The 22,863-nt window shown below is 55.2% G+C and overlaps 1 protein-coding gene across 1 annotated transcript in view; it reads left to right on the top strand.

Moving 5' to 3' along the window:
• The window catches only part of TNRC18 (trinucleotide repeat containing 18), a 54,337-nt gene that overhangs the window by 2,310 nt on the left and 29,164 nt on the right, over positions 1-22,863 (top strand). The window contains 7 exon segments of the mRNA XM_053991554.1: positions 14,422-14,547; positions 14,953-16,761; positions 19,843-19,945; positions 20,340-20,545; positions 20,747-20,893; positions 21,400-21,584; positions 22,347-22,770. Coding sequence (XP_053847529.1) covers positions 14,422-14,547; positions 14,953-16,761; positions 19,843-19,945; positions 20,340-20,545; positions 20,747-20,893; positions 21,400-21,584; positions 22,347-22,770 — 3,000 coding nt within the window.

Genomic DNA, 22,863 nt, shown 5'->3' with positions numbered 1-22,863 from the left:
GCTTTAACAATATCGCCTGAAATGATGATTGCTTCCTGCTACCAAGGGGCCCTTTGTAGGTTTGCGTTCGCAGTGCTGTTGGTGTGTGGTTTTGGTGCGCTTTTTTTTGCTGTTGTTGTGTTTTTTTGGGGGTTTGTTTTGTTTTTAGGAGGGGTGGAACGAAAAGGCTTGTGCAAGGGGTTAAGAAAAGTGGGCAGGAGGCAAAGCCTTTAAATAGAGCCAGTTCAAACCGATCCTTAAATACCGCCGGGCTGAAGAAAGAGACTCTTGAATCTGTCCCAGCGTCCTCTGAAAATAAATACGCCCCTGTAAAAATAGCACGATTGGCCATATTTGAGAATCCAGTTATGGCCGGCACCGACTCCTTGTTTTTCCCGTACCTTCTGCTCATTCCGGCAGCCGGGCTCTGCCCCAGCGCCAAAGTACGGGCGCCTGGGCTGTGTCCAGTGACCCCTGGACCCTCGGCTCCTCTCGGGGGGATTTGTGCTCCATGGTAGCGATTTCTGCTCCACGGGGGGAGGACAGGGACAGAAGCCCCTTTGTTGGAAGCGCAAGGAGGGAGGAGTGAGCTGGAGGCCAAGGCGGGAGCTGAGCCGGGGATGCCATTCCCTGTCCCCCCCGTACTCTTGGGCATCGCCATCTCCCCGTCCCTGAGGAGGGCAGGGGGATGCTCCCCCGATGGGCCTTGCAGAGGGATAAAGGAGGAAAGGGACTGTTTGCAATGGAATTTCATGCCTGGAGCTTGCTGGAAGGCTTAAAAAAAGGCTGCAATCAATGGAATGAGGCAGCTGAGTCCATTAAAGCAAGGGCTCGCTCTGCTCTGCAGCAGCTCAAAATATGGAGATTTATCATTTTGCTCCTTCCCTATGCCACTGTCTTTGAGTCCTGCTCTCAGCTCCATCCCGGAGGAGCGTGTTGTTCTTGGCAGGCTCTGTGTTTTGGGGAAGGTGGAAAAGGCTCCCTCAGACGCGATTGCGAAGGGCTGCTCTGGGACCGTGTCCCTGCCAGGCAGCAGCAGGGCTGTGTGTGAGCAAGGATCGCCCATATCCAAAAAAACTCTCCAAATTTAATATTAATAGTAATTAATAAAAATGCGGTTTTTGCTCTGTGCTGAGGTGTCCTTTCTTGGGTGGGGGGAGCTGCAGGAACAGATCTGTGTTTGTATAAAAGGATGCTCAGCCTCTTCCATTCAGAGACGCTTCAGAAACACTTTTCAGTGCTCGGGAAAAGGGAGCTGGGCAGGGCTGACTAAATCCAGCTCCAGAGCAGTGGCTGGACGGAAAGCGGGCAGACAGAGGGGAGAGATTTTGATTTCCCTGCTTTCCTACTTCACATTAGCATGTGCATTCAAATGCAGGGATTTAAGGTAGATTGGAGACCGTCCTTTCTTCCAGGCCTGCTGTGCCCGGGGAGAAGTTTTCCAGACAGCTGGGCCAGGTAGGAGCATAGGAAAAGAAATAAAAATACCCTTCCATTCCCCAGGACAGCGCTGCTGTGCCAGCAAAATCCCGCTGTAGCCATCCTTATAATGGCAAAATGGTGCTTCTGCTGAGCCCGCAGATTTTGCAGGAGGCCTTGCTGTCGGCAATGCCAGTGGAAGCACAATTCACTCATCAAACTGCATCCACGCTAAACTTGCTTTGCTGATAGAGGGACTGGGATAGCATGGACTGGGCACTGGAGCGATCCGTGCCCCGCTCCTCTGTGTTTCTTGGGAGCACGATGGCTGCCGGACCAGCAGCGGGGTTTTGCTCGTGGTTCGGCACCATTCTTTTTGGTTCCGTTTTGATGCTGCAAGGAAAATACCATCGGTGTTTAATGGCCCTTGAAATCGCGGTTCCCCCTCCCTGCCGGCCCAGGGGGTGGTGCCGGGGGCTCCTTGGGGCAGGGGCTCGGTGGTGTAACACCGGGAGGAATGCAGACGGGCGCGGAGACCTGCCTGGGAGGATGCCTCCCCTCCCTTGGGGCCCTGGTGAAACGAGATGCTTTTTGAGATGTTTTCAGGCAGAGCAGGGAGTGTGCCTGTCCCAGTGGGGCTCGGGGAGGTGGTGCTGGGCAGTGAGGTTGCGCTGGGTCCCGTCACACTCTGCTCTTCACACCCGGCATCCCCTCGGGGTGGAGGAAGTGCTCGGCCACGGAGTGATGTCCCTGCAGCTCCCTCGGGCTGGCGGCCAACTCGTAGGCTGTGAGGAAGGCAGGAGCAGTGTCTGGGCTGAAATGGTGGTGGATTTGTGCATTTTTGTGAGTCTCCCACGCTGAGCTCCTGTGTTTCTCTGATGTCCCAGTGATTTTTCCCAGTCTCCTGGGGGGCTGTGGGGTTGCATTTCCATCCTTCAGAAGCAGTGGGAAGGACTGTCCAGCCTGTGCTGCATACTCTGTTGAAATGCTCATCCCAAGCAGCAGTAGCTGGTAGGGATGTTGGGCTTGGAACGTGGACAAGAGCCCATGGGCCAGTGTGGTGATGTAAACTTGCTTGGAGCAAGGTCCTGCGGGATCCTCTGCTGTGTGAGGGTTTCCAACACTTTCCCAGGTGAATGGGCTGGAGTCTGTCCCTGCCTCTGGTAACACGAGGCTGGTAAAGGTGTCATTTATTTCTGTGGTTTCTAGCAGCCTTTCTCCCACTTGGAGCGAGCCTTGCCTCCTACCCAGTACGGTGTCTCCTTGGTAGGGTTGGAAAACCACGGGTCCCATCCCTGACTGATGGTGTGCCAGAGAAAATCTGATCTGGAGGAAGAGCCGGCACTAGAAATCCTAGCCGGGGGTGGCATGGGGCACTGGGCAGGTCCCCGGTGTTGGGGACAAGCTCCTGCTCTTTCCCAGCAGAACAGCTGTTGGAGAAATGGAAATCGCTGGGAATTAATCTCACTGCAGACGTGGTTAGCAGAGCAGGGCTTTCGTAAGGGAAATTTTAGATCTCCTTCCTAGGATAACCCAGGGTAAAGCTGAAATTAGTTTATAATTATATAGTAAATAACCCCCCATCTTGTCATTTCACCATCTTCTGATGAATATGGAAATGAACATTGTTAATGGGAATTAACGTCATTATGGCAACCTTCCAGGTGAGCGCCTTGCGGTTCGGCCGCGCTGCGACCGGCGCGAGGGTGTCAGATCACCTCCCCGAGCTGGGGTTAGTGCCCAACGAGTCCAGACAAGGCCCCGTGTGTTTTCACTGTGTACTAAACTGGTCCAGTTAAAGCTTCAGGCAGGAGGTGGTGCAGGGAATCGGGGCCAGCCTGGCATGTGCTGACACGAAAGCTGCCGTGCCGGGACGAGGAGATGTTGGTCTGGGTTAGGTAACGCGATCCAGCATCGCCTGCTCAAGGTGCTGAGGACAAGGGAGTGCTTTGTTCAGCCTCGCTGCTGAAGCAGAGAGCACACTGCACCCTGAACAACCTGAAAATGCAGGCGGGATGGAGGAGCCGAGGGCAGCCCTGAGTTCCCTGCCCGTTGGAGCCGCGGTGAGGGAGCAGTGCTGTGTCCAGCTGCACAGCCTCTCACTGGCTTTTCCTGCTAGGAATGCTCCTTGAAAACCAGGGTTTGGGAGGGGATCGCTCCACTGTGGCTGCCTCACCCTCGCCACGAGGATTTGGCGGTTTCCTTCTCCCTGTGTTTCCTCCCATCCCCTCATTTCTGGCTGTCTTCGCTCCGGGATGCCACAGCTGGATGTCTGCAGGCATCGCCACGCACCCACTGACCCTATCCCTCTCTGCTGTTTATTTGCTTTGCTTATTGTTCGCTTCTCCCCAGCTCTTAAACACCAGGGGGACGGCAACCACACAGCCCCTTTAGCTCCGTCCCCGTGGGCGCTGGCTGGGGGACGCGTGGCAGGAGCCCCCGGTACGGCAGCACCGCGGCAGTGACAGTTGGGCTCGCTCCCCACGCCGCCAGGATCAGCTGTTGGGTGCGCAATATGCTCCCGTTTTCCTCTCCAGCTGTTGCTGCTGACGGTTATGGGAAGCGAAAGGTACTTGAGAGTTTGGCAGCGCTAAATCAGGGGAGTGATGGGCAGAAAGGAGGGGCCAAGGGGGGGCTCAGTGTGTCTGGGGCTGGGTTTTGTTTAAATCCAGCCAGATTGAAATAGTGGCAAAGGATTGAAGTGACCTTGGGAATAAATTTTATTGCCGGCGTAGCAGTGGCCAAAGAGCCATTTTGAGGGAGCTGGATGCAGGCAGGCAAGCCAAACATGGTGGGCTTGGAGCAAGGGAAGGAGCAATATTCAGGAGGGAGTATGTCTTTTTAGAGGAATAACAGAAATTTTAAGGTGCTCAGCCCTGTCTCTCTGGAGCTGTATCCCCGGCAACTTCTGCAAAGGTTGCTCTTGCTTCTGCCTCCATCCATCTTATCCTGACGCATCCCTGCCAGCAAAGAGCCCTTTTTACCTTCAGTAGTTGGATGTATTGCCCCTGATTCCCTTCATGCCCCCATCCCTTCTCAGCAGAATTCCCTGTGACTTGAATGTGCTTTTAACGCATTTGGTTTAATTGCTTTTAATTAAAAAATAATAAAAAATATTAACAGTAGTGGCCGTTGTGCTGGGGAGGAAGGGTTTTGGAGGGACTGGGCTGTGCGCTGCTCGCAGGCAGTGCCGGTCGCTGTGTGTGGATGAAGCAGCTCCCGTGTTATCGCCAGGCAGTGTGTGTCATCCTGGTGTTTGCATCCTGGTCTGCTGGGCGTGGGGACATCCCACACGCCGTGTCACACACAAGCCACGCAGATAATGCTGCAGCGAGTAGAGATCTGGGCGGGTGAGTAAAGAAGGGTGCAGGCACCTTGCCGGGGTGCCTGTGGAAGCCTCGGCTCCGCTCGGATGGGCAGGGCACACTGTGCCAGGCTCCTGGAGTGTGCAGCGTGCCGGGGTTTCCCTTTGCAATCCCGGCGCTGCAGCAGGGCTTTCTCCCTAATGAGATTAGTGACACAAAGCAGTAATTCTTCTGCTACTTTTAATGGATGTTCGGGGTTTGTGTGGGATCGGAAATTCCTACTTTCATCAAATGAGCCCTCTCTGTGACTATTTTGTGGACAGATCTTCCTTTCCTTGGCTTCAGGGCTGACAGTCATATTGGCACAAGTGTTTCAGGCTTTCCCCTCCTGTCCCCCCCGACGTGGTGGACTTTATTTTATGTCCTGCTTTGAATCTCGCCATCACCCCAAGCTGCTTCCATCTTGTGGAGGACACAAAAGCTTGGTGGCCTTCTTTGGACACACTAAACACAGCTGGGAGGAGGGAGAAGTGCAAAAGTCACTCTTGAACCATTCTTGCAGGTACTCCTTGGTCTCCCTAGGTGACATGTGCAAGCACATACATGTGTGTGTATGTACATATATAGGGCACCCATGCAGTGCCTCACCTGATGGAGGGCTGGCCGTCCCTGCCTGGTGTCATCGAGGCCAGCTTGGCAATTTGTCAAGAGCCCAAGGGCTGTGCTTCAATTTGAATATGGATTTGCATAATTCATCAGGAATTAAACCGTACTGCCATAATATTTGCCCATGCGTTTATCTCCCATTATCAGCAGTGAGGAGGTGTGGGGTCCTGGGCGCTTGCTGGCTGCAGATGCACCTTTGCTTCATGGTTCAGTGCTTTTTTGGTGCAGAAGAGGTGGCATGGGCCAATGTTCAAGAGAGTGTGGGAAGGGCAGGAGCATCTGGAAGGAAAAAAGGCTTGAGTGGGGGGTCAAGAGGAGAGGCTTGGCAGAGGCTGAGCTTTTGAGCCTGGTTTCCTAAGGAAAAGATTGTTACGAGATTGTGATCTGTGTGTGGATGCCTTTCTTCCACCCGTAAATGCCTGCAGCCCATTGCTGAATTTTTCCCAGGGTGGTTTTAGTCCCTGCAGATGCTGTTTAAGTCAGTGCTGGGCTTTGGGAGAGTGATGCATTCACTCCTGTGGCAAACAGAGCAGCACATGCAGGAGCATCCAGCTTCACTGTGCACTTTTTGTGTCCTGGCTATGCTGTATCCAAGGGGAATCATGAAGCCAGAGATGATGAATTCATTTGGGTCATTGGCAATGTCCTTGCTGCACCCCTTGCAGGGGTATTTCTCGGAGCTGATCCCCTCTTGCTGCTGGCCTTGTGTTGAGCTCAGTGACTGCTGATCACACAGGCAGTGGTGATGTGGTGCCCAGGTCTGATCGTGGGGCTGTGCCTCAGTTTTGCCTTGCAGTGCCACCCCCTTTGCAAAGCACCCCGAGAGGTGCTGAGCCGCAGCAGCAGCCGCTTTGCAGACAAGAGGGTTTAAAATAAGCAGCGGCGGAGGCTGCGTCTCCCGGGCTTTGAGTCATCCCGGCTCGTGCTGACTGCGCCTGGCAGGAGCCTGGGAGGCAAAACAAACCCACATCCAGCTGCCGCCTCCCCGCCAGATGTTCGTGGTGGGGTGGCTGGTTGGGTTTCGGTGGTGGATCCAGCAGTGGAGCAGATGGAGCTGCTGCGGGGAGATGCCACCTCTCTGGTGGCTGTGGTGAAACCCTGGTGGAACTGGTGGCCTGGGGCAGTCCCCAGCTTGGGGACGTGCAGTTGGGCTATTGGGAGGAAGGGGTGAGATGAGCAGCCCTGGTCTGGCACTGGGCAGGCCTGGGTTTGCAGGATGGGGGGTGCTGAGGCTCCTTCCAACACCCTTGGCCTTGGGCATGGTGGGACCGTTCTGGCCGTGAGCTACCACTGTGCTGGACAGGACAGGAAGGGAGTAACCCAGGGGTGATCCTGCTGTGAACCCCCTCTCACCACCCCACACAGAGGTAAGGCAGCCAGGGCAGTGGGTGTCCATGGCCAGTGATGGGAAGCAGAGGACAGGATCAGGCAGGTGGCATTTACCTTTCTGTGGGCACCTGGTGTGTGTCCAGGGCTGGTGCTGCCCATCACACAGCGGAGTTTAATTTCTCAATGGGAAGGCAGGGAGATGATGCTGCACAGTCCCATTTAACCTGCTAGTGACCTGATCTTAAGTCACTGTGGCTGAAAATAGACCGTGTTCCCTCCAGGGCACGGCTAATGGTGCTGGGAAAGCTGGGATCTCTCTTTGAAGGCTGATTTAATTGCTGCTGGCAGGCACTTGGTGCAGGTGATGTGGGGACCAGCACTGGTGCCATCCCACAATAACCTCCCCCACCGAGCTCCTGTAGCTCTCCCGGCTCTAACGAGCTCTTTTCTAATGAAGGCACGGACAGTGCCTGGTTAAATATGCGGGCCGGGCTCAGGGAGGGGGGCTCACTTGTTTGTATTGTCTTCTGCACTGGGTTTGGGTGATTTAAAAAAAAATAAAATTTTTAAAAATTTAACCTGGTGGGTTAAATTTCTGTGCTTAGGAAGGAGAGGGAGCACCTGTACTAAAAGTGTGCATCCAGTGCCAGGAGCAGAGTCAGCCTTGGGATCGCTGTGCTGGACACCAGTGGCTAAAGAATCTTCAACATGATGAAGGATGAACCAGAGCAAAGGCATTTTCATGCTATCCTAGAAAATCAGGAGGAAGGCGAGACTGCAATCTAGCAGCCAGGTTCTGCATTCCTGGGGATTCTGATAATCAGTTTGAGAGTTAAAATTATTATTTTTTCAATTTCCATACAGCATTTTAGTGAATGTGCAGCTGAAGACTTCACCATGTTACTCCTTGCTGTTGAAGGAGAGCTGTGTGGTTGTGTAGTGAGAGCCTGGAGGTTTCAGTGGACCCCTGTTGGGGTGTCAGGTTTAATTATGCCAGTGGAAAAGGAGAGACATCCGACGTGGTGGGGGATTTCAGGCTGGGGGCATGTGGGAGAAGCTTCTGCAGCTGGCAGTGGCCCAGGAGCATTGACACTGGTTTGAGTGTCAGGATTAGCGTGGGACCAGATCGCTGCTTCCCAGATCCCGTGTTTCAGGCTGAGTGGACTGGCTGCACATCATGTCAAGAATCCCACTGGGATAGTTTCCATCTTTACCCCTCCAGTGTGAGGAAAGGCCACCTTCACTTTGCCAGAGTGATTTGTGTCCCCACCTGGGTGGCTTCTTGTTTTCCCTATGGAGATGCTGTTAATGGGGAGCTGGTGGGTGACATTGTGGGGGATCTTCAGAGTGTCCTGTCCTTTTCCTGAGGCATTGGCTTACCTTGGATTGCCATTGTTTTGTTGCATGGTGGAAACTAAGTCTCCAGACACTGGAGCAGAACCAGGCGTGAGCACAGTCCCTTGAGCCACTTCCCATTTTCTCCTCCTCTGCCATATCCAGGCTGTTGGGGCTGTTCCGGCTCCTGGGTGAGGAGGTGAGTGGCGGGGCTCAGCCTTAAGATATTTATTTCCATGGAAGCAGGGAACCCCCCCAAGCCCTGTGCTCACACCCTGCCTTTCAGTGTCCTGTGGCTGTGGGGGGCTGGTGATTCACCAGTTGGGTGACACGGCAGGAAAATCATGGCATGGCATCGGCACGGGAGGAATGGCTGCGGCAGGGCTGGTCGGAAACCTGGCGTGAGCGCGCAGTGTTCCTGTGCTGACGCAGCTGCGAGCCATAGTAAATATTGAGCAAGAGCCACTTAAAAATAAAGCAGCCTGGACACAGATTCCCACGTGGAATAAAATAAAATTAAAAGGAACAATAGAGAGCTGTGCTGAGCTGGAGGGAGAATTCGCCTTGGCTTTTAAGGTAGCGATTTTTGCAGCTGAAGGAAAGCGGCGCGGCGCTGTTCAAGCCAGCAAAGTCTGGGAGTGTGGACCCCCCGCTGGAGGATGCTGTCTCCGAGCTCGCCAGGGCCCTTAGAAGATTAAATGGGGAGTTAAATTGCCCTGGCTGTTCTGGATCCCGGGGATGGGATCGAAGGCTTTCAGGGGATGCAGAGAATTGAGGCTGTAAATTAGTGCTTTGAAGCTACTGCCAGTCCCGTGGCATGGGGTGTAAATATGGCTTTTGGGGTGGTTTTTGGCGCGGAGGGTGGTGGATTGTGACAGCAGCTTGTGGCTGCTGGGGACAGGGACCAGTCACCGCTGGAGTCCAGGCACATCTGATCTGGGAGCTTTGGTTTCAGCCCAGCATGTTCAGGGGCTCGTATCGCTGGTGTCTCGTGCATGGCACAGAGTCAAAGCGGCTCTGGTGCCTCGGGTGTCACTGGAGCTGCCCTGGCAGGCAGGGGAGGAGGTGGCAAAGATTTACACTGTCAGCACTCCGGCTCGCAGCTGTTTGCAGCCATAAATGTGTGCATGAGGAATAGCTGCGGCTGTGCCTCACTGAGCTGCACGGGGCAGAGATGGGGAGGTGTGTGCTGGAGGGGGAGCCCTGAAAGTCTTCCCTGGGAAGACTCCCTGCTTCTGCAGGGAGAGGATAAGAGGTGCACTGATGGTGGTAAGCACAGGCAGCTGGTGTGGTGTCTGTCCTGCCAGTGATGGGAAGGTACTCACTGTGCTTGGACCTTCCCTGCCTTCCTCCCCTCCCTCCCTGGTGGGGAGGATGTAAGCATTTATCCAGCTGTTTGTGGTGTGGACTGTTGTCCCAGTTGGCTGCCTGTGAGGCACTGCGAGCCGGACTGGGGAAGAGGTGATTGTGTTCCTGGCCAAGGGCGACTGCAGCTCCTGCTCTGTGCTGTGCCCAGCAGCCCGCTGAGAACTGGCTGCAGCTGGGCTGCAAATCTCCCTTGAGTGCCCAGAGTTCGAATCATGCCATGGAAATAAACCCAAATTTCGTTGCAGTGTTTCCCAGCCTTGCTGGCTCAGATTGGAGGGTCCAAGGGGTCAGGCTTTATAGCTCAGGCTCTTCTGTGGCCATAGCCCCTTGCAGAGCACTGTGTGGTGCCAGCCTGAGTCCTGGCAATGTGTCTGTCTATCATGACCCAGGGAGGATGGCAGTTGGAAATATTTCATAAGTGGCAGAAATGTATAACGGGCAGATGAGGCTGATGGGGGAGACTTACTTCACTTCTCCCGGGGTGCTGGAGGCTACTGGTCTTCCGGTGCCAGGGCTGTGGCTTCTCAGACAACGATGGCTCGTGTCCAGGGCTCAGTTTCAGGGTGTGCTTTGCAGCCAGCAGTGCACGTGGCCACCTCTTATCCCACACCAGCCAACAGGGTTGTCCAGCTATGCTGAATTTGATTAAAGGTCTTTTCCAAGCTGGAAAGGCATGAGCAAAGGCTTTGTGGATGCTGCTTCTCTCTGGTGTGCTGGTGCTCTTGGTTAGTTTGGAAACATGGAACCAGACTGGGAGAGTGAATTCCCCATTGAGTGGTGTCTCCGTGTTGCTCTCCCTTGCTGCCCTTGACCCTTCGTGGGTGTCCAAGTGAGCTGTCTCCTCTGTAGTATGTTGGCAGCAAGTGTGGAGGGCAGCATGGAGATGCTGAAGGTGCCAGCCAGTCACCTACAGCTGAGGAGGGGTGGAGCAGCTTTCCCAGTGCTGGCACACACCCGTGTTACCTCAGGCGTGTAGCCTGGCTCATTGGCCAGAGCTGTGTCCACGGGGGAGATATGTTCAGTTCCAGCGTATTGCCTTCAGCATGCTCTCCTCCTGTCGGGCTCTTTCACAACCCAGGCTTGACTGACTTGTCCAGCTGGGACTGAATTTTAAGACTTAAAGTGTGAGGGGCCAAGTTGGAGAAAGCCCCACAGGTTTGAGACTCCTGGTGACCAATGGCAGCCCCCTCTGCTGCAGGCATGGCTGCCTGCCTTCTTCCCCCAGCTCTGCCTGGCGGTGCTTTCTGTCAGCTCCCTCCTCACAGGGACCTTTGGCATCCCCAAGCGGGCTGAGCACGTGGGGTCTGTTTCCCTCCCACTTCCCCCAGCGTGACCTCCAGCCTCCAGACGTTTGGTGTGTGGTTTGTGCGGTCGCTGGTATCTCATCTCCCCATCGGTCACATCCCCTCTCGGTGGTGAGTCACCCGAGGCCGTACCTCTTCCCCCCGAACCCGTACCGTTTTGGAGAGCTGAGCAAAGATGAAGATGTTTTCAAGTGGGCTGACACATCTGCACCCGCTAAGTTCCTCTAATAACAGCCCTTAGTGATTTATGTCTCAATTGTGCAAAACAGATATGTTTTATAATCTTGGAGCTGGGACGGAGGAGGACAGGTGTGCTCATCCACTGCAGCAGCTGGAGCATCACAGGGGTTGCATTTTGGCTGCTGGCTATAGGGATAAGGTGGTTTGAGTGACGATCTCTGTGCCCTGAACCCTTTTACCCGCAGAACTGGGCTGCTTTGGATCATATATGTCCCTGCTGGCATGAGATGAGTGTTGGTGGTGCCTTTCCCAGGCGGTCTAATGGGCTAATGGGCACACGCATGTGTTTGGCGTGGTGTAACTTGGCAGGGAAGGGGGGGCACAGCCAGTCTGGGCTTGGCAGTGTTGCCACCTCGCACCTCCCTGCCTGTGCTGTGGTGCCAGACCGCCTCTGGGCAAGCAATCGGCTGGAGGAGCGTGGCTCAGCCTGCCCAGACCTGTTGGCGTGTCCCTGGGCAAAGCGGATCTTGTGCTGGTTCAGCAAACACTCTGGCCCCAGGCAGATGGAGATGGTTGTGGTTTCCCCTTTTCCCCTCCCTTTCTCCTGGCAGATGCCCATGGTTGGGGTGAGCTGTGCGTTGCTCACTGCGGTAGAATTTCTCCCCTTGGCATTGCTTTCTGGCACAGAGATCCAAGGAGGCAGCAACTCACCCGCGGCCGCCTCCTGCGAGTGCAGCTCCTCAGCGCACGGAGGAGCAGCTTCACCTCCAGGTCCTGCCCAGGGCACTGGGGCAGCAGGTTTTGGGCTCCGTGTGAGTCGTACGCCAGCAGCCTGTCAGCGTGGCTGCTGGAGGGCTGTACAGAGGAAGGGATGTTCCGGCAGTGCCTCGAGGTTGGATTTGCATTGGGTTCATCCTCAGGAAAGCTGAGGTTCGGATTCCTCCTCCCTACTCCAGCTCTGGTTCCTGGCAGGGAGCAAGCCAGGTAAATACAGCCTGTGCAGCTTCTTCAGGCACTTTGCAAGGGAAAAAACAGTGTCGCTGGTAGAACCGAGAGTGGAGTTCAGGTGGTTCTCTGCTTTTGCTGCTGGTCAGCTGCATGATGCACCAAGTCATTGCACCTGCCTGTGCCTCAATTTCTCCACCTGCAGGGCTTTGGGATGTGCTTTGAGCTCCTTTGCTGGGCTTACGCCTGTCCAAGCAACAGCAGTTGTGGGCTTCTGGAAGTTACTGGGAAGAGGTGTGAGGTGTGAGGTGGCTTTGATGGTTGGCTGGTGGCATCAGCTCAGTTCTGCTGCTGTTTCCCAGCTGGCATGGTGACACTGCCCTGCAAGGTTCCCAACCTGTCCATCTGAACCCCTCCCCAGCTTGGACACTTTGCATTCCCCTCCTGCTCGTGCAGTTCCGAGCTGAGGCTGGGTCACTGTAGGAGGATGTGATGATGCTGACTGGGGAGGAAGCCCCAGAACATTTGGGGCTGGGACTGAGCTGTGTTATCCCTGGGCAGGATATGATGCAGGGAGATGCCCTCATAGGACCAGGGATGTAACTGGTACTGAAATGCCTCTTTGGGTATCAGTAACTTAAGCTGTGTGTAGGTGTCCCTGTGCCTGATGGCAGTGCTGGAGTGCGTCCCTTCCCTGGAGCTCTGCAGGTGGCTTCATGTCCTTGCACCACATGCAAGTGGGGACATGCCATGGGCATCTGTGCACAGTGGTGCCTGCAGCATGGGATGTGTCTCTCCGTGATCCCTGTGCTGGTGTTTCCGCCTGCTGGAGCAGCTGCAGCTGGGGTCTGCTGACGTCTGGCTGGGAGAAGGGGCTCACATGGGGACGTCTGCGGCCAGAGCCTCCGGGCTGTGGCCTGGAGTGCTCCAGGGGCTTTGCCATGCTGCAGCCATGTGCTCTGCCAGATGGGACTCCCGTTCCCTTGGAAGTGTGTCACTCCTGCTCCAGATGCTGGCTTGTTGCCAGCCCAGTCCTGCTGGAGAGGTGACAGTGACACGGCCGAGGCATATATTGCGTGGAGTGGAGCTGCTCACAGCTAAGCTAAGCTGGGTTCTACCCAGCTCTCTCTAGCTCTGGAAGAAGAAAAGGTGTTTTGGAGGATTTTGGGGTTACCAAGGAGAGGCCTGAATGTGTGCACAGGCTTAGCACCTTTGCAGCGCTGCGCTCAGGGTTAAGCAGCAGGTTTTACCTGCTGGGAACGGGCTCTGTGTTGAAGTGCCCACAGCACAGCAGTTCCCCTGGTCCTGCTGCTGGAGGGTTGGCGTGTGCGGGTGACGCCGCTGGGATCTGTCGGGTGATGGATGCGGGCCAGGAGCTGTGCGGAGCCCCGCGTCGGTGAGGCACATATGCCGGGATGCAAACATGTACGCGAAAGAGATCCTGGCTGTCTAAATAATGTGAAATATTGACTAGCTCTCGCAGATGGTGCTCCACGTGCAGCTTCGGGGACTGAACTTCTCCGTCTCCCCTTGGGTTTTGGTGTGATGTTGTTTTGAGCCAGTTGGATGCTGGACTCTTGACAAACTTGTTGCCTGGTTGCTTTCAGTGGGGGCATTGAATCTGGGGGAAGTTGGTTGCTAATGCGGGCTCAGGGTAAAGGAGGAGGGTTGCAGAGGGCTTGACTGGCTCCTTCAGATTCTCCTGATGGCTTTAACTCAGTTTTTAAATTATGGCATGGACTGGGATACTGATTCTGGTGGAGGGTTGGGTTTGTAGTGTTGTGCGGGTGTCGTTTGGTGGCAGTGTTGGAGAGGAATTGCTGCCTGTAGCCAACAGTGTGTGTTATTACCACTGTTATGGTGATTGTATTCATTGAGGAAATGCTGATGAGGACAATTTGCATGAGGATGTTGCTGGGGACCCAGCGTCCAGGACATCCAGACCACTGGCAGCAGGGTTGTGAGGATATGCTGCTTTCATATCATCAGTGGATGGTTGTCACTTTCTCCTCTGTTTTGCCTTCCTCTGGGATAAGATGCTGAGTTTGGATACGTGAAACTATGTTTTTTGTGAGCTGCTCTGGAGGATGCTCTCATGTTTTCCCAAAGCCTGTACCCAGTACTAGGCACTTGCAGCGGGAATGAACTGTGTTGGCAAAGCTGTGCTGGCAAGAAGGTCTTACCATGGCTCTGGAAGCATGCTGGGGAGTGCTCTCACCCACAGGTCGCTGTACTTGTGGTAAAACGTCTTATCAGCCAGGTGGTTTGGTCACGGAGCCCTCAGGTGTCAGGCTCTGCTCAGGAAGCAGCATGCTCCATTTGCTGCAGAGTTGGAGCCCCACAGAGGTGGCTGGGTTGAGCTGGGGGACCCACATTGGGAGTCAGTACCTGAAGTGGGGTCCCTGAGCAGGGGTCCCTGCCCTGGGCTGTGTGTGCTGTGTGTCACTGCCTGCGTCCCCGCCGCCACCGCCGCTCCTGGCGTGTGAGGGACCGACAGCCACAACAGTCTGTGCTCCTGCGGGGCTCGTTCCAAGGCAGCGTGCTGCTTGGGATAAAACATGTTTCCCTCTTCTGTTTCCCGTTTTCTGCAGGCTTTTCCCATCTGCCTAACGGTCTCTACCCATCGTACATTCCCCTGAGCCACCTCGAACCTCCCAGTGCCGGCAGTCCGCTCCTGGCCCAGCTGGGACAGCACAGCCTCTTTGAGTCACAGAAAGGTGAGTTCTGGGACCCTGTGTGCCCTTCCCATCCGTGACCTCTGGGTACTTACCCTGTCCTTTGGGCTTGTTTGGCTGCTGGAGCTGCTGGATGCTGGAATGTTGGGGGTGAAGAGCAGGGTGATCAGCTGGGATGTTTCCTGGGCTGAGCTGGTACCAAGGTTTTGGATGTGGCTGTCCTGCAGGAAAGCTGGCCAGGTCCCTCCTTGAAGCCCCACTGTGCACGAGACAGGGCTGTAGTGCATCCCACATGGAGGAACCTGCTTGGCCTCCTTTGCCCTGGGCATTTTTGTTTAAGACATCCTTGAAATCTGTTCTTTCCTGATTTGCCACCTCTTGCTTGTCTCTATGTAGGACTGAAGGGGTTGGAAGCTTGTGATAATTTTCGTTGCTTTTACTCTGCAGATGGATTCTACCTGTCCAGCCATGCAGGCCAGTCCGCTTTGCACCCGCAGCCTCCCCTGTCAAGGACCGTGGGCAGCCACACGTCGAGCACTTTGCTCCGGGAAAAGGACCTTGGGCAGCTGCACAAGAGCTCGAAAGAAGGCCTGAAAGACCCCGGTGGGAAGGAGCGGGCATGCCGGAGCGATCTGTCCCTGCCCTTTGCCAAGAAGGAGAGCAAGCCGAAGGAGGAGCCCCGACCCCGCAGTGTGGTCGACCTTACACAGGACACCAAGCCCGACAGCGACCGGAAAGTGAGCGTGGTGGAGAAGGCGGTGAAGGTTGGCGAGCGTCTCTCGCCGTTCCTGGCTGAGCACATGCCAAATCGGGGCGCAGGCAGCGGGGAACCCAAATCCAAGAACCCGCTGCAGAGCTCTTCCCTCAGCAACTGCAACGGCGGCGGGGACCCCATGCTGAAGGTCCTGGGTGCCGAGCAGGACCGCTGTGCCAAGGATCCCGCTCGGCACGATGAGAACATGAGGCCTTCTGCGCACGCCCACGCGGAGCGGCTGAAGCGGGGGGAGCCCCTCCTGCCCTCTGTGGGCGCTTTGCACATCTCCTGTAGCTGTCCATCCCCACACCCCTCGCAGACAGGGAAGATGACGCCAGCCACAACATTCCCTCCGCAGCCCGTCCATTCCAGCATGTACACCATCTTCCCACCGGCCAAGGAGCTGGGGAGGGAGCACAAAGTAATCGCCCCCACCTTCGTGCCTTCGGTCGAAGCCTACGACGAGAGGAGCGGGCCCATCCAAATCGCCTCCCAGGCCCGTGACAACAAGGGGAAGGACAAGGACCTTGGCAAGGTGGGGGTGCTGCAGTCACCCACGGAGCGGTGCCTTGCAGATGCCTCCCGCACACTCTTGTCCCAGGACTTTTCTTGTCACAGTGATGCCAAAAGGATGGAGGTTCTGAGAGAGAAGGGTTCGGTGATCAGGACGAACTCCATGGCGCTGAAGAGACAGGTCACTTCAGAGCCCTTCCTCAACCGGCCGGGGCTGGGCTCTCCGGAGAGCAGGGAGTACCTGGCCTCCAAGGATTTGCTGAAGCCGAGTCCAGAGTCAGAGCATCGCCCCTGCGAGCGGGACCGCTTCCAGCGATCCAGCTCCAAAGAAGCAGCAAAGGTCTATGGCACTTTGGACTCTTCCCGGCAGCACCTGGACCACGGTCAGCTGAAACCGCCCGAGCAGAAGTGGAAGCCCTTTGAGATGGGCAACTTTGCCACCACGCAGATGGCGGTGCTGGCCGCGCAGCACAACCACGTCAGCCGGGTGGAGGAGGAAGCCAAGAAGGTCTACCTTGACCCCAGCGGTTTGCCACGGTCCTCGGTGGTGGGCTCGCGGGGCGCCGCAGATGTCCTGCACCCCGCCTCACACGGAGAAGGCTCGGCCATGCAGAGCCTCATCAAGTACAGCGGCAGCTTTGCCAAGGAGACGGCGTCCCGGCAGAGCTGCGGCAAGAAGAGCCCCTTTGGGGGTTTGGGCAACGTGAAGTTGGACTCTGCACAGCTGGGAGCCTCCAAGGTGCAGCAGCTGCTGCTGCAGCAGCCTGCGAAACAGCTAAAGAGGGACCCTGAGAGACCCGAGAGTGCCAAATCCTTCGGCCGTGAGAGCATCGGCTCCCAGGGCGAGGTGGAGGTGAGGCACTTGCCTGTAGGCATTGCTGTGGCTGTGGCCCGGCAGAAGGACAACAGCAGCAGCAGCAGCAGCAGCAGCAAACTGGGGCCCAGCTTGGCAGACCGGGATCGCTCGCTGTCTCTCAGCAGCATCAAAGGTAGGTTCCCTAGGGCTTGTCTCAGGGCTTCCCTGGAGGATCTGTTCCCTGGGAAGAGCAGCCACCCAGTGCAGGCTGTGTGCCATGAACTGAGTTTGGCATCTTCAACTGTGTTTGCCTCCCTTGCCAGCCAAGGACATGTTGTAAACTGCAGTGGGAAGCAAGACCCCCTGTGCAAGAGGCAGTCAGTCCCCTGTCCCCACTTCCATCCCCTCTGGCCACCTCTGAGGACAATCCTGCTCCATGAGTTTGATCCATCAGCAAAGGGAGCGACAGAGAAACCTCTCAAACCACCTTGCTGCTGTTGTTGTAATCTCATGATTTTGATTTAAGCCGTGGTGCTGGCAGGAGTGGGATGGCGCCAGAGATATTTTGGTTCTCTGCTTGACTTGTATAGCAAGATAACACCCGGGGGCTGCCTGGCACGGGGCTCTGCTGTGCCAAGGAGCGATGCCAAAGCGAGCGGCTGGCGAGCAATGGTCAGATTCCCAGTTTTAGCCCTTCCCCATTTTTCTGCCTTTGCCCCCCTCTCCCAAACTTCAGTGGCAAGAAGCAGTTTCCCTCAGGCAGCAGCCCCTCTCCCCATTCCCATCGCCTCCCAGTGCCCTCCCCACAGCCGGGAGCCGGCCGAGGACCTCGTGGGCAGCACAGGGAGCTGTTTGTTCAGCCGTTCAATCGTCCCAGACGCTCCCAGCTTGCGTTAAATGTAATTTACTGAGCCGAACTAAAAGGCTGCAAACAAGGGTTGAATTCTGGCAGGCCTCTGGGCTCGTTGCTAAGTGATGCAGTTGGCTTTCAGACAGAAAACAAGACTGCTTTTCTCCTCCTCTCGCCCCCCAAATGCTGCCCCCCCTTTGTGTGCCAGGAGATATTCGTCTAATAACATTAGCTTGCTTGCGCTGAGTGGACGGTGCTTGAATGTTTAGACCTTTTAAGAAGGAGAAAGCAGGCTTTAGTTGGCTAATCTGTAGTATTTGGCAAGTAAAATGCAAGTATTTAGTACCGGGCATTGGTTGTCAAGGGAACGGACCTAAGCCTTTCCTCCATGCATAACTGATTGAATTTTTCTATGCAGTCCGTGCGTCATGTTCATATATATAGACAGAATGATCATTCACTGTCTGGACAATCATCGTTCTGTCCAGAAAAGGGACTGTCCTGTTGGTGGGATGGAGGCTGGGTGGGAATTTGAGGTCCTTCAGTGTTTGTGTTTGGATGGGGGGGGTGGAAAAAAGATGATAAACTCGTCTAGAAATAATGGAGCACAAGGAGTGTAGATGGGAGAGGGAGGAGCGATGATAAAATAACAAAATAACGCATTTCTAATGAAAGGTTGGGGGAGGGGGTCTACTCACCTTAGGCCAAGGAAGGAAGGGAGGCTGTGAGCTCTCCAAGGAATTGCTCCATATTGCTGACACCAAAGAGACAGCTGGGCATTGATTAGGGGAAAGAAATAGGAAAAGGGGCTCCATAGGGGAAAAACCTAGGCTAGGGTGTGGAAAGGGAATGCTGGCAGAGAGGCAGTGGAAGATGTTTGGGCTCCAGAGGGATTTGTGAGGCCCCCGTGCTGTGGTGGTTGGGGAGTAAAAGTGAGCAACAGAGGCTGTGTGGGGCATCATTCACTGAGTCAAGGAGGGGCTGGCTGGGGTTGGCTGGGCTGCACGTGGTGTCCTGGCAGGCTGTGAGGGAGATGTGGTGACCCTGGAAAGTCCTTTGGGAGGGAGAGCTGTGTGCCAGGTTTTAAAGCATCTTTGTTTTCTGCCTGGAGCCCGTGAAGAAGCCTTGGGGAAAGGAGCTGCAAGGGATGTTGTCTTTTTCCCGGATTCCTTCTGACAGTAAAAGCTGAGGGAATTGGAGACTTGACAGCAAAAAACCCATGGGCTGTCCAGGTTTGTGGAAATACACACTAGAGCTCTCCTTGAAAAGACTGCCTGTCAGCAGAATAGACTTGATGTTCCGAGATGTTTTCCCATGTGCCAAACCATATCCAGACAGGAGAGTGAGGACCCTGGGAAGGGCTGCTGGGGTGCAGTCCTGTGAGGCTGAGTGCTCTCTGCAAGCAGGGCTGGGATTTAGGAGTGCAGTGTATCACCAAAGCATAGTGCAGAGAGGGGCAACAGGGAATTGTGTGAAAAACGAGCATGCAAGAAAGAAGCTAAGGAAAAAACGAGGGAAAAGCAAGCTTAAAATCAGGCAGCTGGAGTGAAGATCTTGGCTAAAGGGAAGAGTGGCCCCTATACCTGGTGCTGGCAGAGCCAAGTGAGGCTCTGCTGCTTGCTCCCGTGAAGGTGCCTCCTAACCTCTTGCAGATGCAGCTGCTACCATGCCAGGCTGTATTTGCAAGAGCTGGGCTGATTGTGGACAAGTGGTTTCTCCAGCCAAACATCCAGCCCCCCTTGTTGGATTCCTGCCCTCATCTGCCATATGTGTCCCTGCCTCATCAGACCCTTTCTTGTTGCATGTCTCGAGGGGGATGCAGATTCCTGCTAATGGTTGAATTGTAGAGTGGAGCGCGCTGGTTTTGTGAGGGTCTGTATTGTTGGTTCTGCCTGTTGCAGAAGGACAGGAATTCAGAGCATACTCAGTGCTCCCAGACTAATTTGCAAGATCAGAAGGTGCTTCAGAAAGTGCAGAGATAAAATCCTTCCCCTCTCTGAGATGTGTTAAGGAGGACTATGTGGTTTGATGCAGGATTTAGCTGCATCTTGGCTCTTGCTGGGATGGGAAATCTGCCACTGTCTTCCAACACAGTGGTCCCTTTGGTCCTGTTGCTCCCAGGCTGGTGGCTGTGCTGTCCTGGGAGACCAACCTGGCGTGGCAGGTAGTCCCTTGATGTCTTGGAGACATGAGCCTCAAAACATACGCACTTGGGTGCTACCAGGGGAATATTGCTTTAGTGAGAATATCTTGATCACACAAGAGAGCCTTGCGTGGTCTTTCAGGATTTGAACCTGGAACATCCTTGGGGACACTGGTATTTGGGTTTAGTGGCTCTCAGGTACTCTGCTCCATGCCCAGAGGAGAGGGGACAGCTTTCTCCAGGCCATTTCTCCTGTCTGATGGTGCTGGGTTGTCTCTTAGGGCACGGACGCTCCGAAGATGACTGTGGGGACGAGAGGAGCCGCCACCGGGACAGCCACCTCCTGGCAGGGCGCTTGGAGCGGGATCAGGAGAAGCTGCTCAGGTGAGGGTTGGAAGGAGGTGAGATCTTATCCCATAGTGTCACAAGCTGAGCTCAGGGACAGCCAGTCCAAAGAGGAGACAGGATTGCATCCATCCTAGTGTAGGTACCAAACTCTCTCTGGTGTGGAGAGGGATACTGAGTGGGGTACATGGGGCTATAGGCAGATCCTAAGTCCTCAGCAGAGCAATCCTAATAGACAGCTGCAAATCCATGTCTGCTCCAAAGGGCTGGAGAGATGGGGTGTTTTATTCTAGATGTGACACCTCCATCACAGCCCTCCTTGCGTGACTGACCCTGGTTTGCAAACACTGGTTCTGCAGGCTGGTCCATACTCCTGGGCTCCTCCATTACTTGGACCCTCTCTCACTGTCTCTCTTGCCTCCTCCATCCCCAGAGAAAGCAAGGAGCTGGCAGATTTTGCCCGAATACACCCCTCCAGCTGTGCCACCAACGGTCTGAACTCCAACCTCATGGTGACGGGAGGCCCAGCCCTGGCGGGCTCCGGGCGCTGGTCTGCAGACCCCGCTTCGCACTTGGCAGCCCACCCCTGGCTCCCCAGGACAGGGAGCCCCTCCATGTGGCTGGCTGGCCATCCCTACGGTGAGTGCCCTAAGAGGGAGCAGTGCCCAGAGGGTGTTCACACCAGTGAAATCCAGGGAAAAGTGTTGCTACGGCCCAGTGAGGCTGTTTGATGAGCTCAGAGAAAAGGGAAGGAGGCCTTTCGGAGCAGTAGATGACTTCTCGTGTGGGTAGGAGCAGTCTGCATCTCTTCAGTTGTGACTTTGGTGTTTTTTCTTCCAGGACTTGGTCACCCTTCCCTGCACCAGGGCATGACTCCAGGCTTCCCCCCTGCCATGGGGGGAGCTCTCCCCTCTGCCTACCAGTTTGCCAGAGACCCGCAGTCAGGGCAGCTTGTTGTGATCCCCAGCGAGCACTTGCCACACTTTGGTAAGGATGTGAGCTTGTTCCCGAGGACCATTCTTTGACAGCTGTGGGCAAAACAGACTTTCGAGAGGGCCAGAGAGGAGCATGCCTAACTGTGGGGACCAGCAGCCACAGCTGTAGGGTGGGAGTGAGCGGGTCTCTCATTAGGTGTGTTTTGGAGATAGAAACATATAATCTTTAGTAGTAGCTCTTCATCCCCTGCAGGACCTTGCAGAGTTTGAGTCCTTGGTTAGGAGAATCTATTCATAGGCTCAGGCATGGAAATCAAACCAAGGGCTGGAGAGCAAAGCAAGTCCAGTGGCCCTAGGGCACAGGGGTGGTGCAGCTGGGGCTGCAGAGGGGAACGCGGCATGCTTTCCCCTCTGGTTTCTGGTTGTATTTCTGCACAGCCCAGTGTTTGGCATCCCCTACGCTCTGGGACTGTAGAGACCATTGCCCTGAGTGATCCTGAATGCTTTACCCATCCTTACCCTGTTGCCTCCCTGACTGCATCTCTGCTCATTCCACAGCAGAGCTGATGGACCGGGCACCCCCTCTGTGGCCCGCTATGTACCCCCCAACCAGGAGCTCCCTCCAGCACGCTCACCAGCTCCAGCTCCTCTCCCATCAGCAGCTGCTGCGGCAGCACGAGCTGTACATCCTGCAGCAGCAGGCAGCCCACGCCATGGAGCTGCAGAGGAGTGCCCAGCTCGTGGTATGTTTTCAAGAACTTCTTGCTTGGCTGTGAAACAAGCCTGAAGTTGGAGTGTCTGGGGAGAAAATGCAGCTGTGCCTGTGTGGCAAGTGTGTCTCAAGGGTATGGATACATTGAGTGATTCTGCCCTGGTCTCTGGGATATGAAGCATTTGGTGTATCCTGCAGTTAGAGTGGGTTTTGGGGGGGTTTGGTGTAGAGCCCTTGAGTGCTCCCCAGAAGAGCTCCCCAGCAGCAGCAGTGTGACCTAGATTCCTTCCCATGGGATGTCTTTGTATAGCTGAGTGGTTTCATCCCTGGTCACCTCCAAACCAAGCTTCTGAGCAGCTCAGAGAAGCAGCTGCAGGACTTCCAGCAGTTACACTGGCTCCTGGAGAGAGCTCCCATTCATGAAAAGGTTTTGGAAGTCATGAGGTTTCATTTGGGTGTTTTACACCCATTCATTTTTATAGTGGTCCTCTGATTTTCAGGCTTCATTTTACATGTGGGCTTGCTAGGCTGGAGGCTTGGAAATAGAAATGGTTTGCTTTGGATGCAAATGAAAGCTGAGACTTCTCATGATTCCTGGAGCTGGGAATTTGTAATGAAGCTATTGTAAATCAGTGTCACCCTCCCATCAGATTGGTCTTCAAATGGTCTTGCACTGGGGACATGTGTTTTATTCCACTGCATATTTGACAAGACATTGTTTTGCTCTTGCTTGGTGGTAGGTCAGTGCCACTTTCCAGATGTTGTGCTGAGTTTTGCTCTGTTGTTGTCACAGGAGAGGTTGAAGGCAAACGAGCAGCGTGTGGATATGGAAGAGAAGGTGACAAAACGGAGCCTGGACAGTGCCAAATCAGGCCTTTCCTCCTCTGCCCCGGGACTGGTGCACCGAAAACCACCTGTGCTGTCTCCCAGCGCCTCCACGTCCTACAGCAAGGCTGTGAGTCCACCTCCCCTCTCTCCCAGGGCCTCACCCGTGTCTGTGCTCAAAGCTGAGGTGATCCAAAAGATGGAGGAGCCACCTTCGCAGCCAGCCTACTCCTACCCCGCCACCCCCAGCTCCCATCCTTCCAGCCCACCCCCCGCCTCTCCACCCCCTGCCCCTGCCATCCCTCCAAAGGAAGAGGTGCCCGAGACCGTGGAGAAGAAAGACCTGGAGCTGGAAAAAGAGGCTGCTGGTCCATATCAGGCCTTGTTCCCAGGTAAGAGAGCCCTGCTTTGGCAGAGTCCCGTTGTGTTTGTGCCTGCCTCCCTTTTTCTCCTCGGCTCTTTTCCTGCTTCTGTCCCTTCCCCTA

Source organism: Vidua macroura, chromosome 16 (genome assembly GCF_024509145.1).
Source record: "Vidua macroura isolate BioBank_ID:100142 chromosome 16, ASM2450914v1, whole genome shotgun sequence".
NCBI lineage: Eukaryota > Metazoa > Chordata > Aves > Passeriformes > Viduidae > Vidua > Vidua macroura.
The sequence above is the reverse complement of the archived record's forward strand: the minus strand, read 5'-3'. Positions and strand labels throughout refer to the sequence as shown.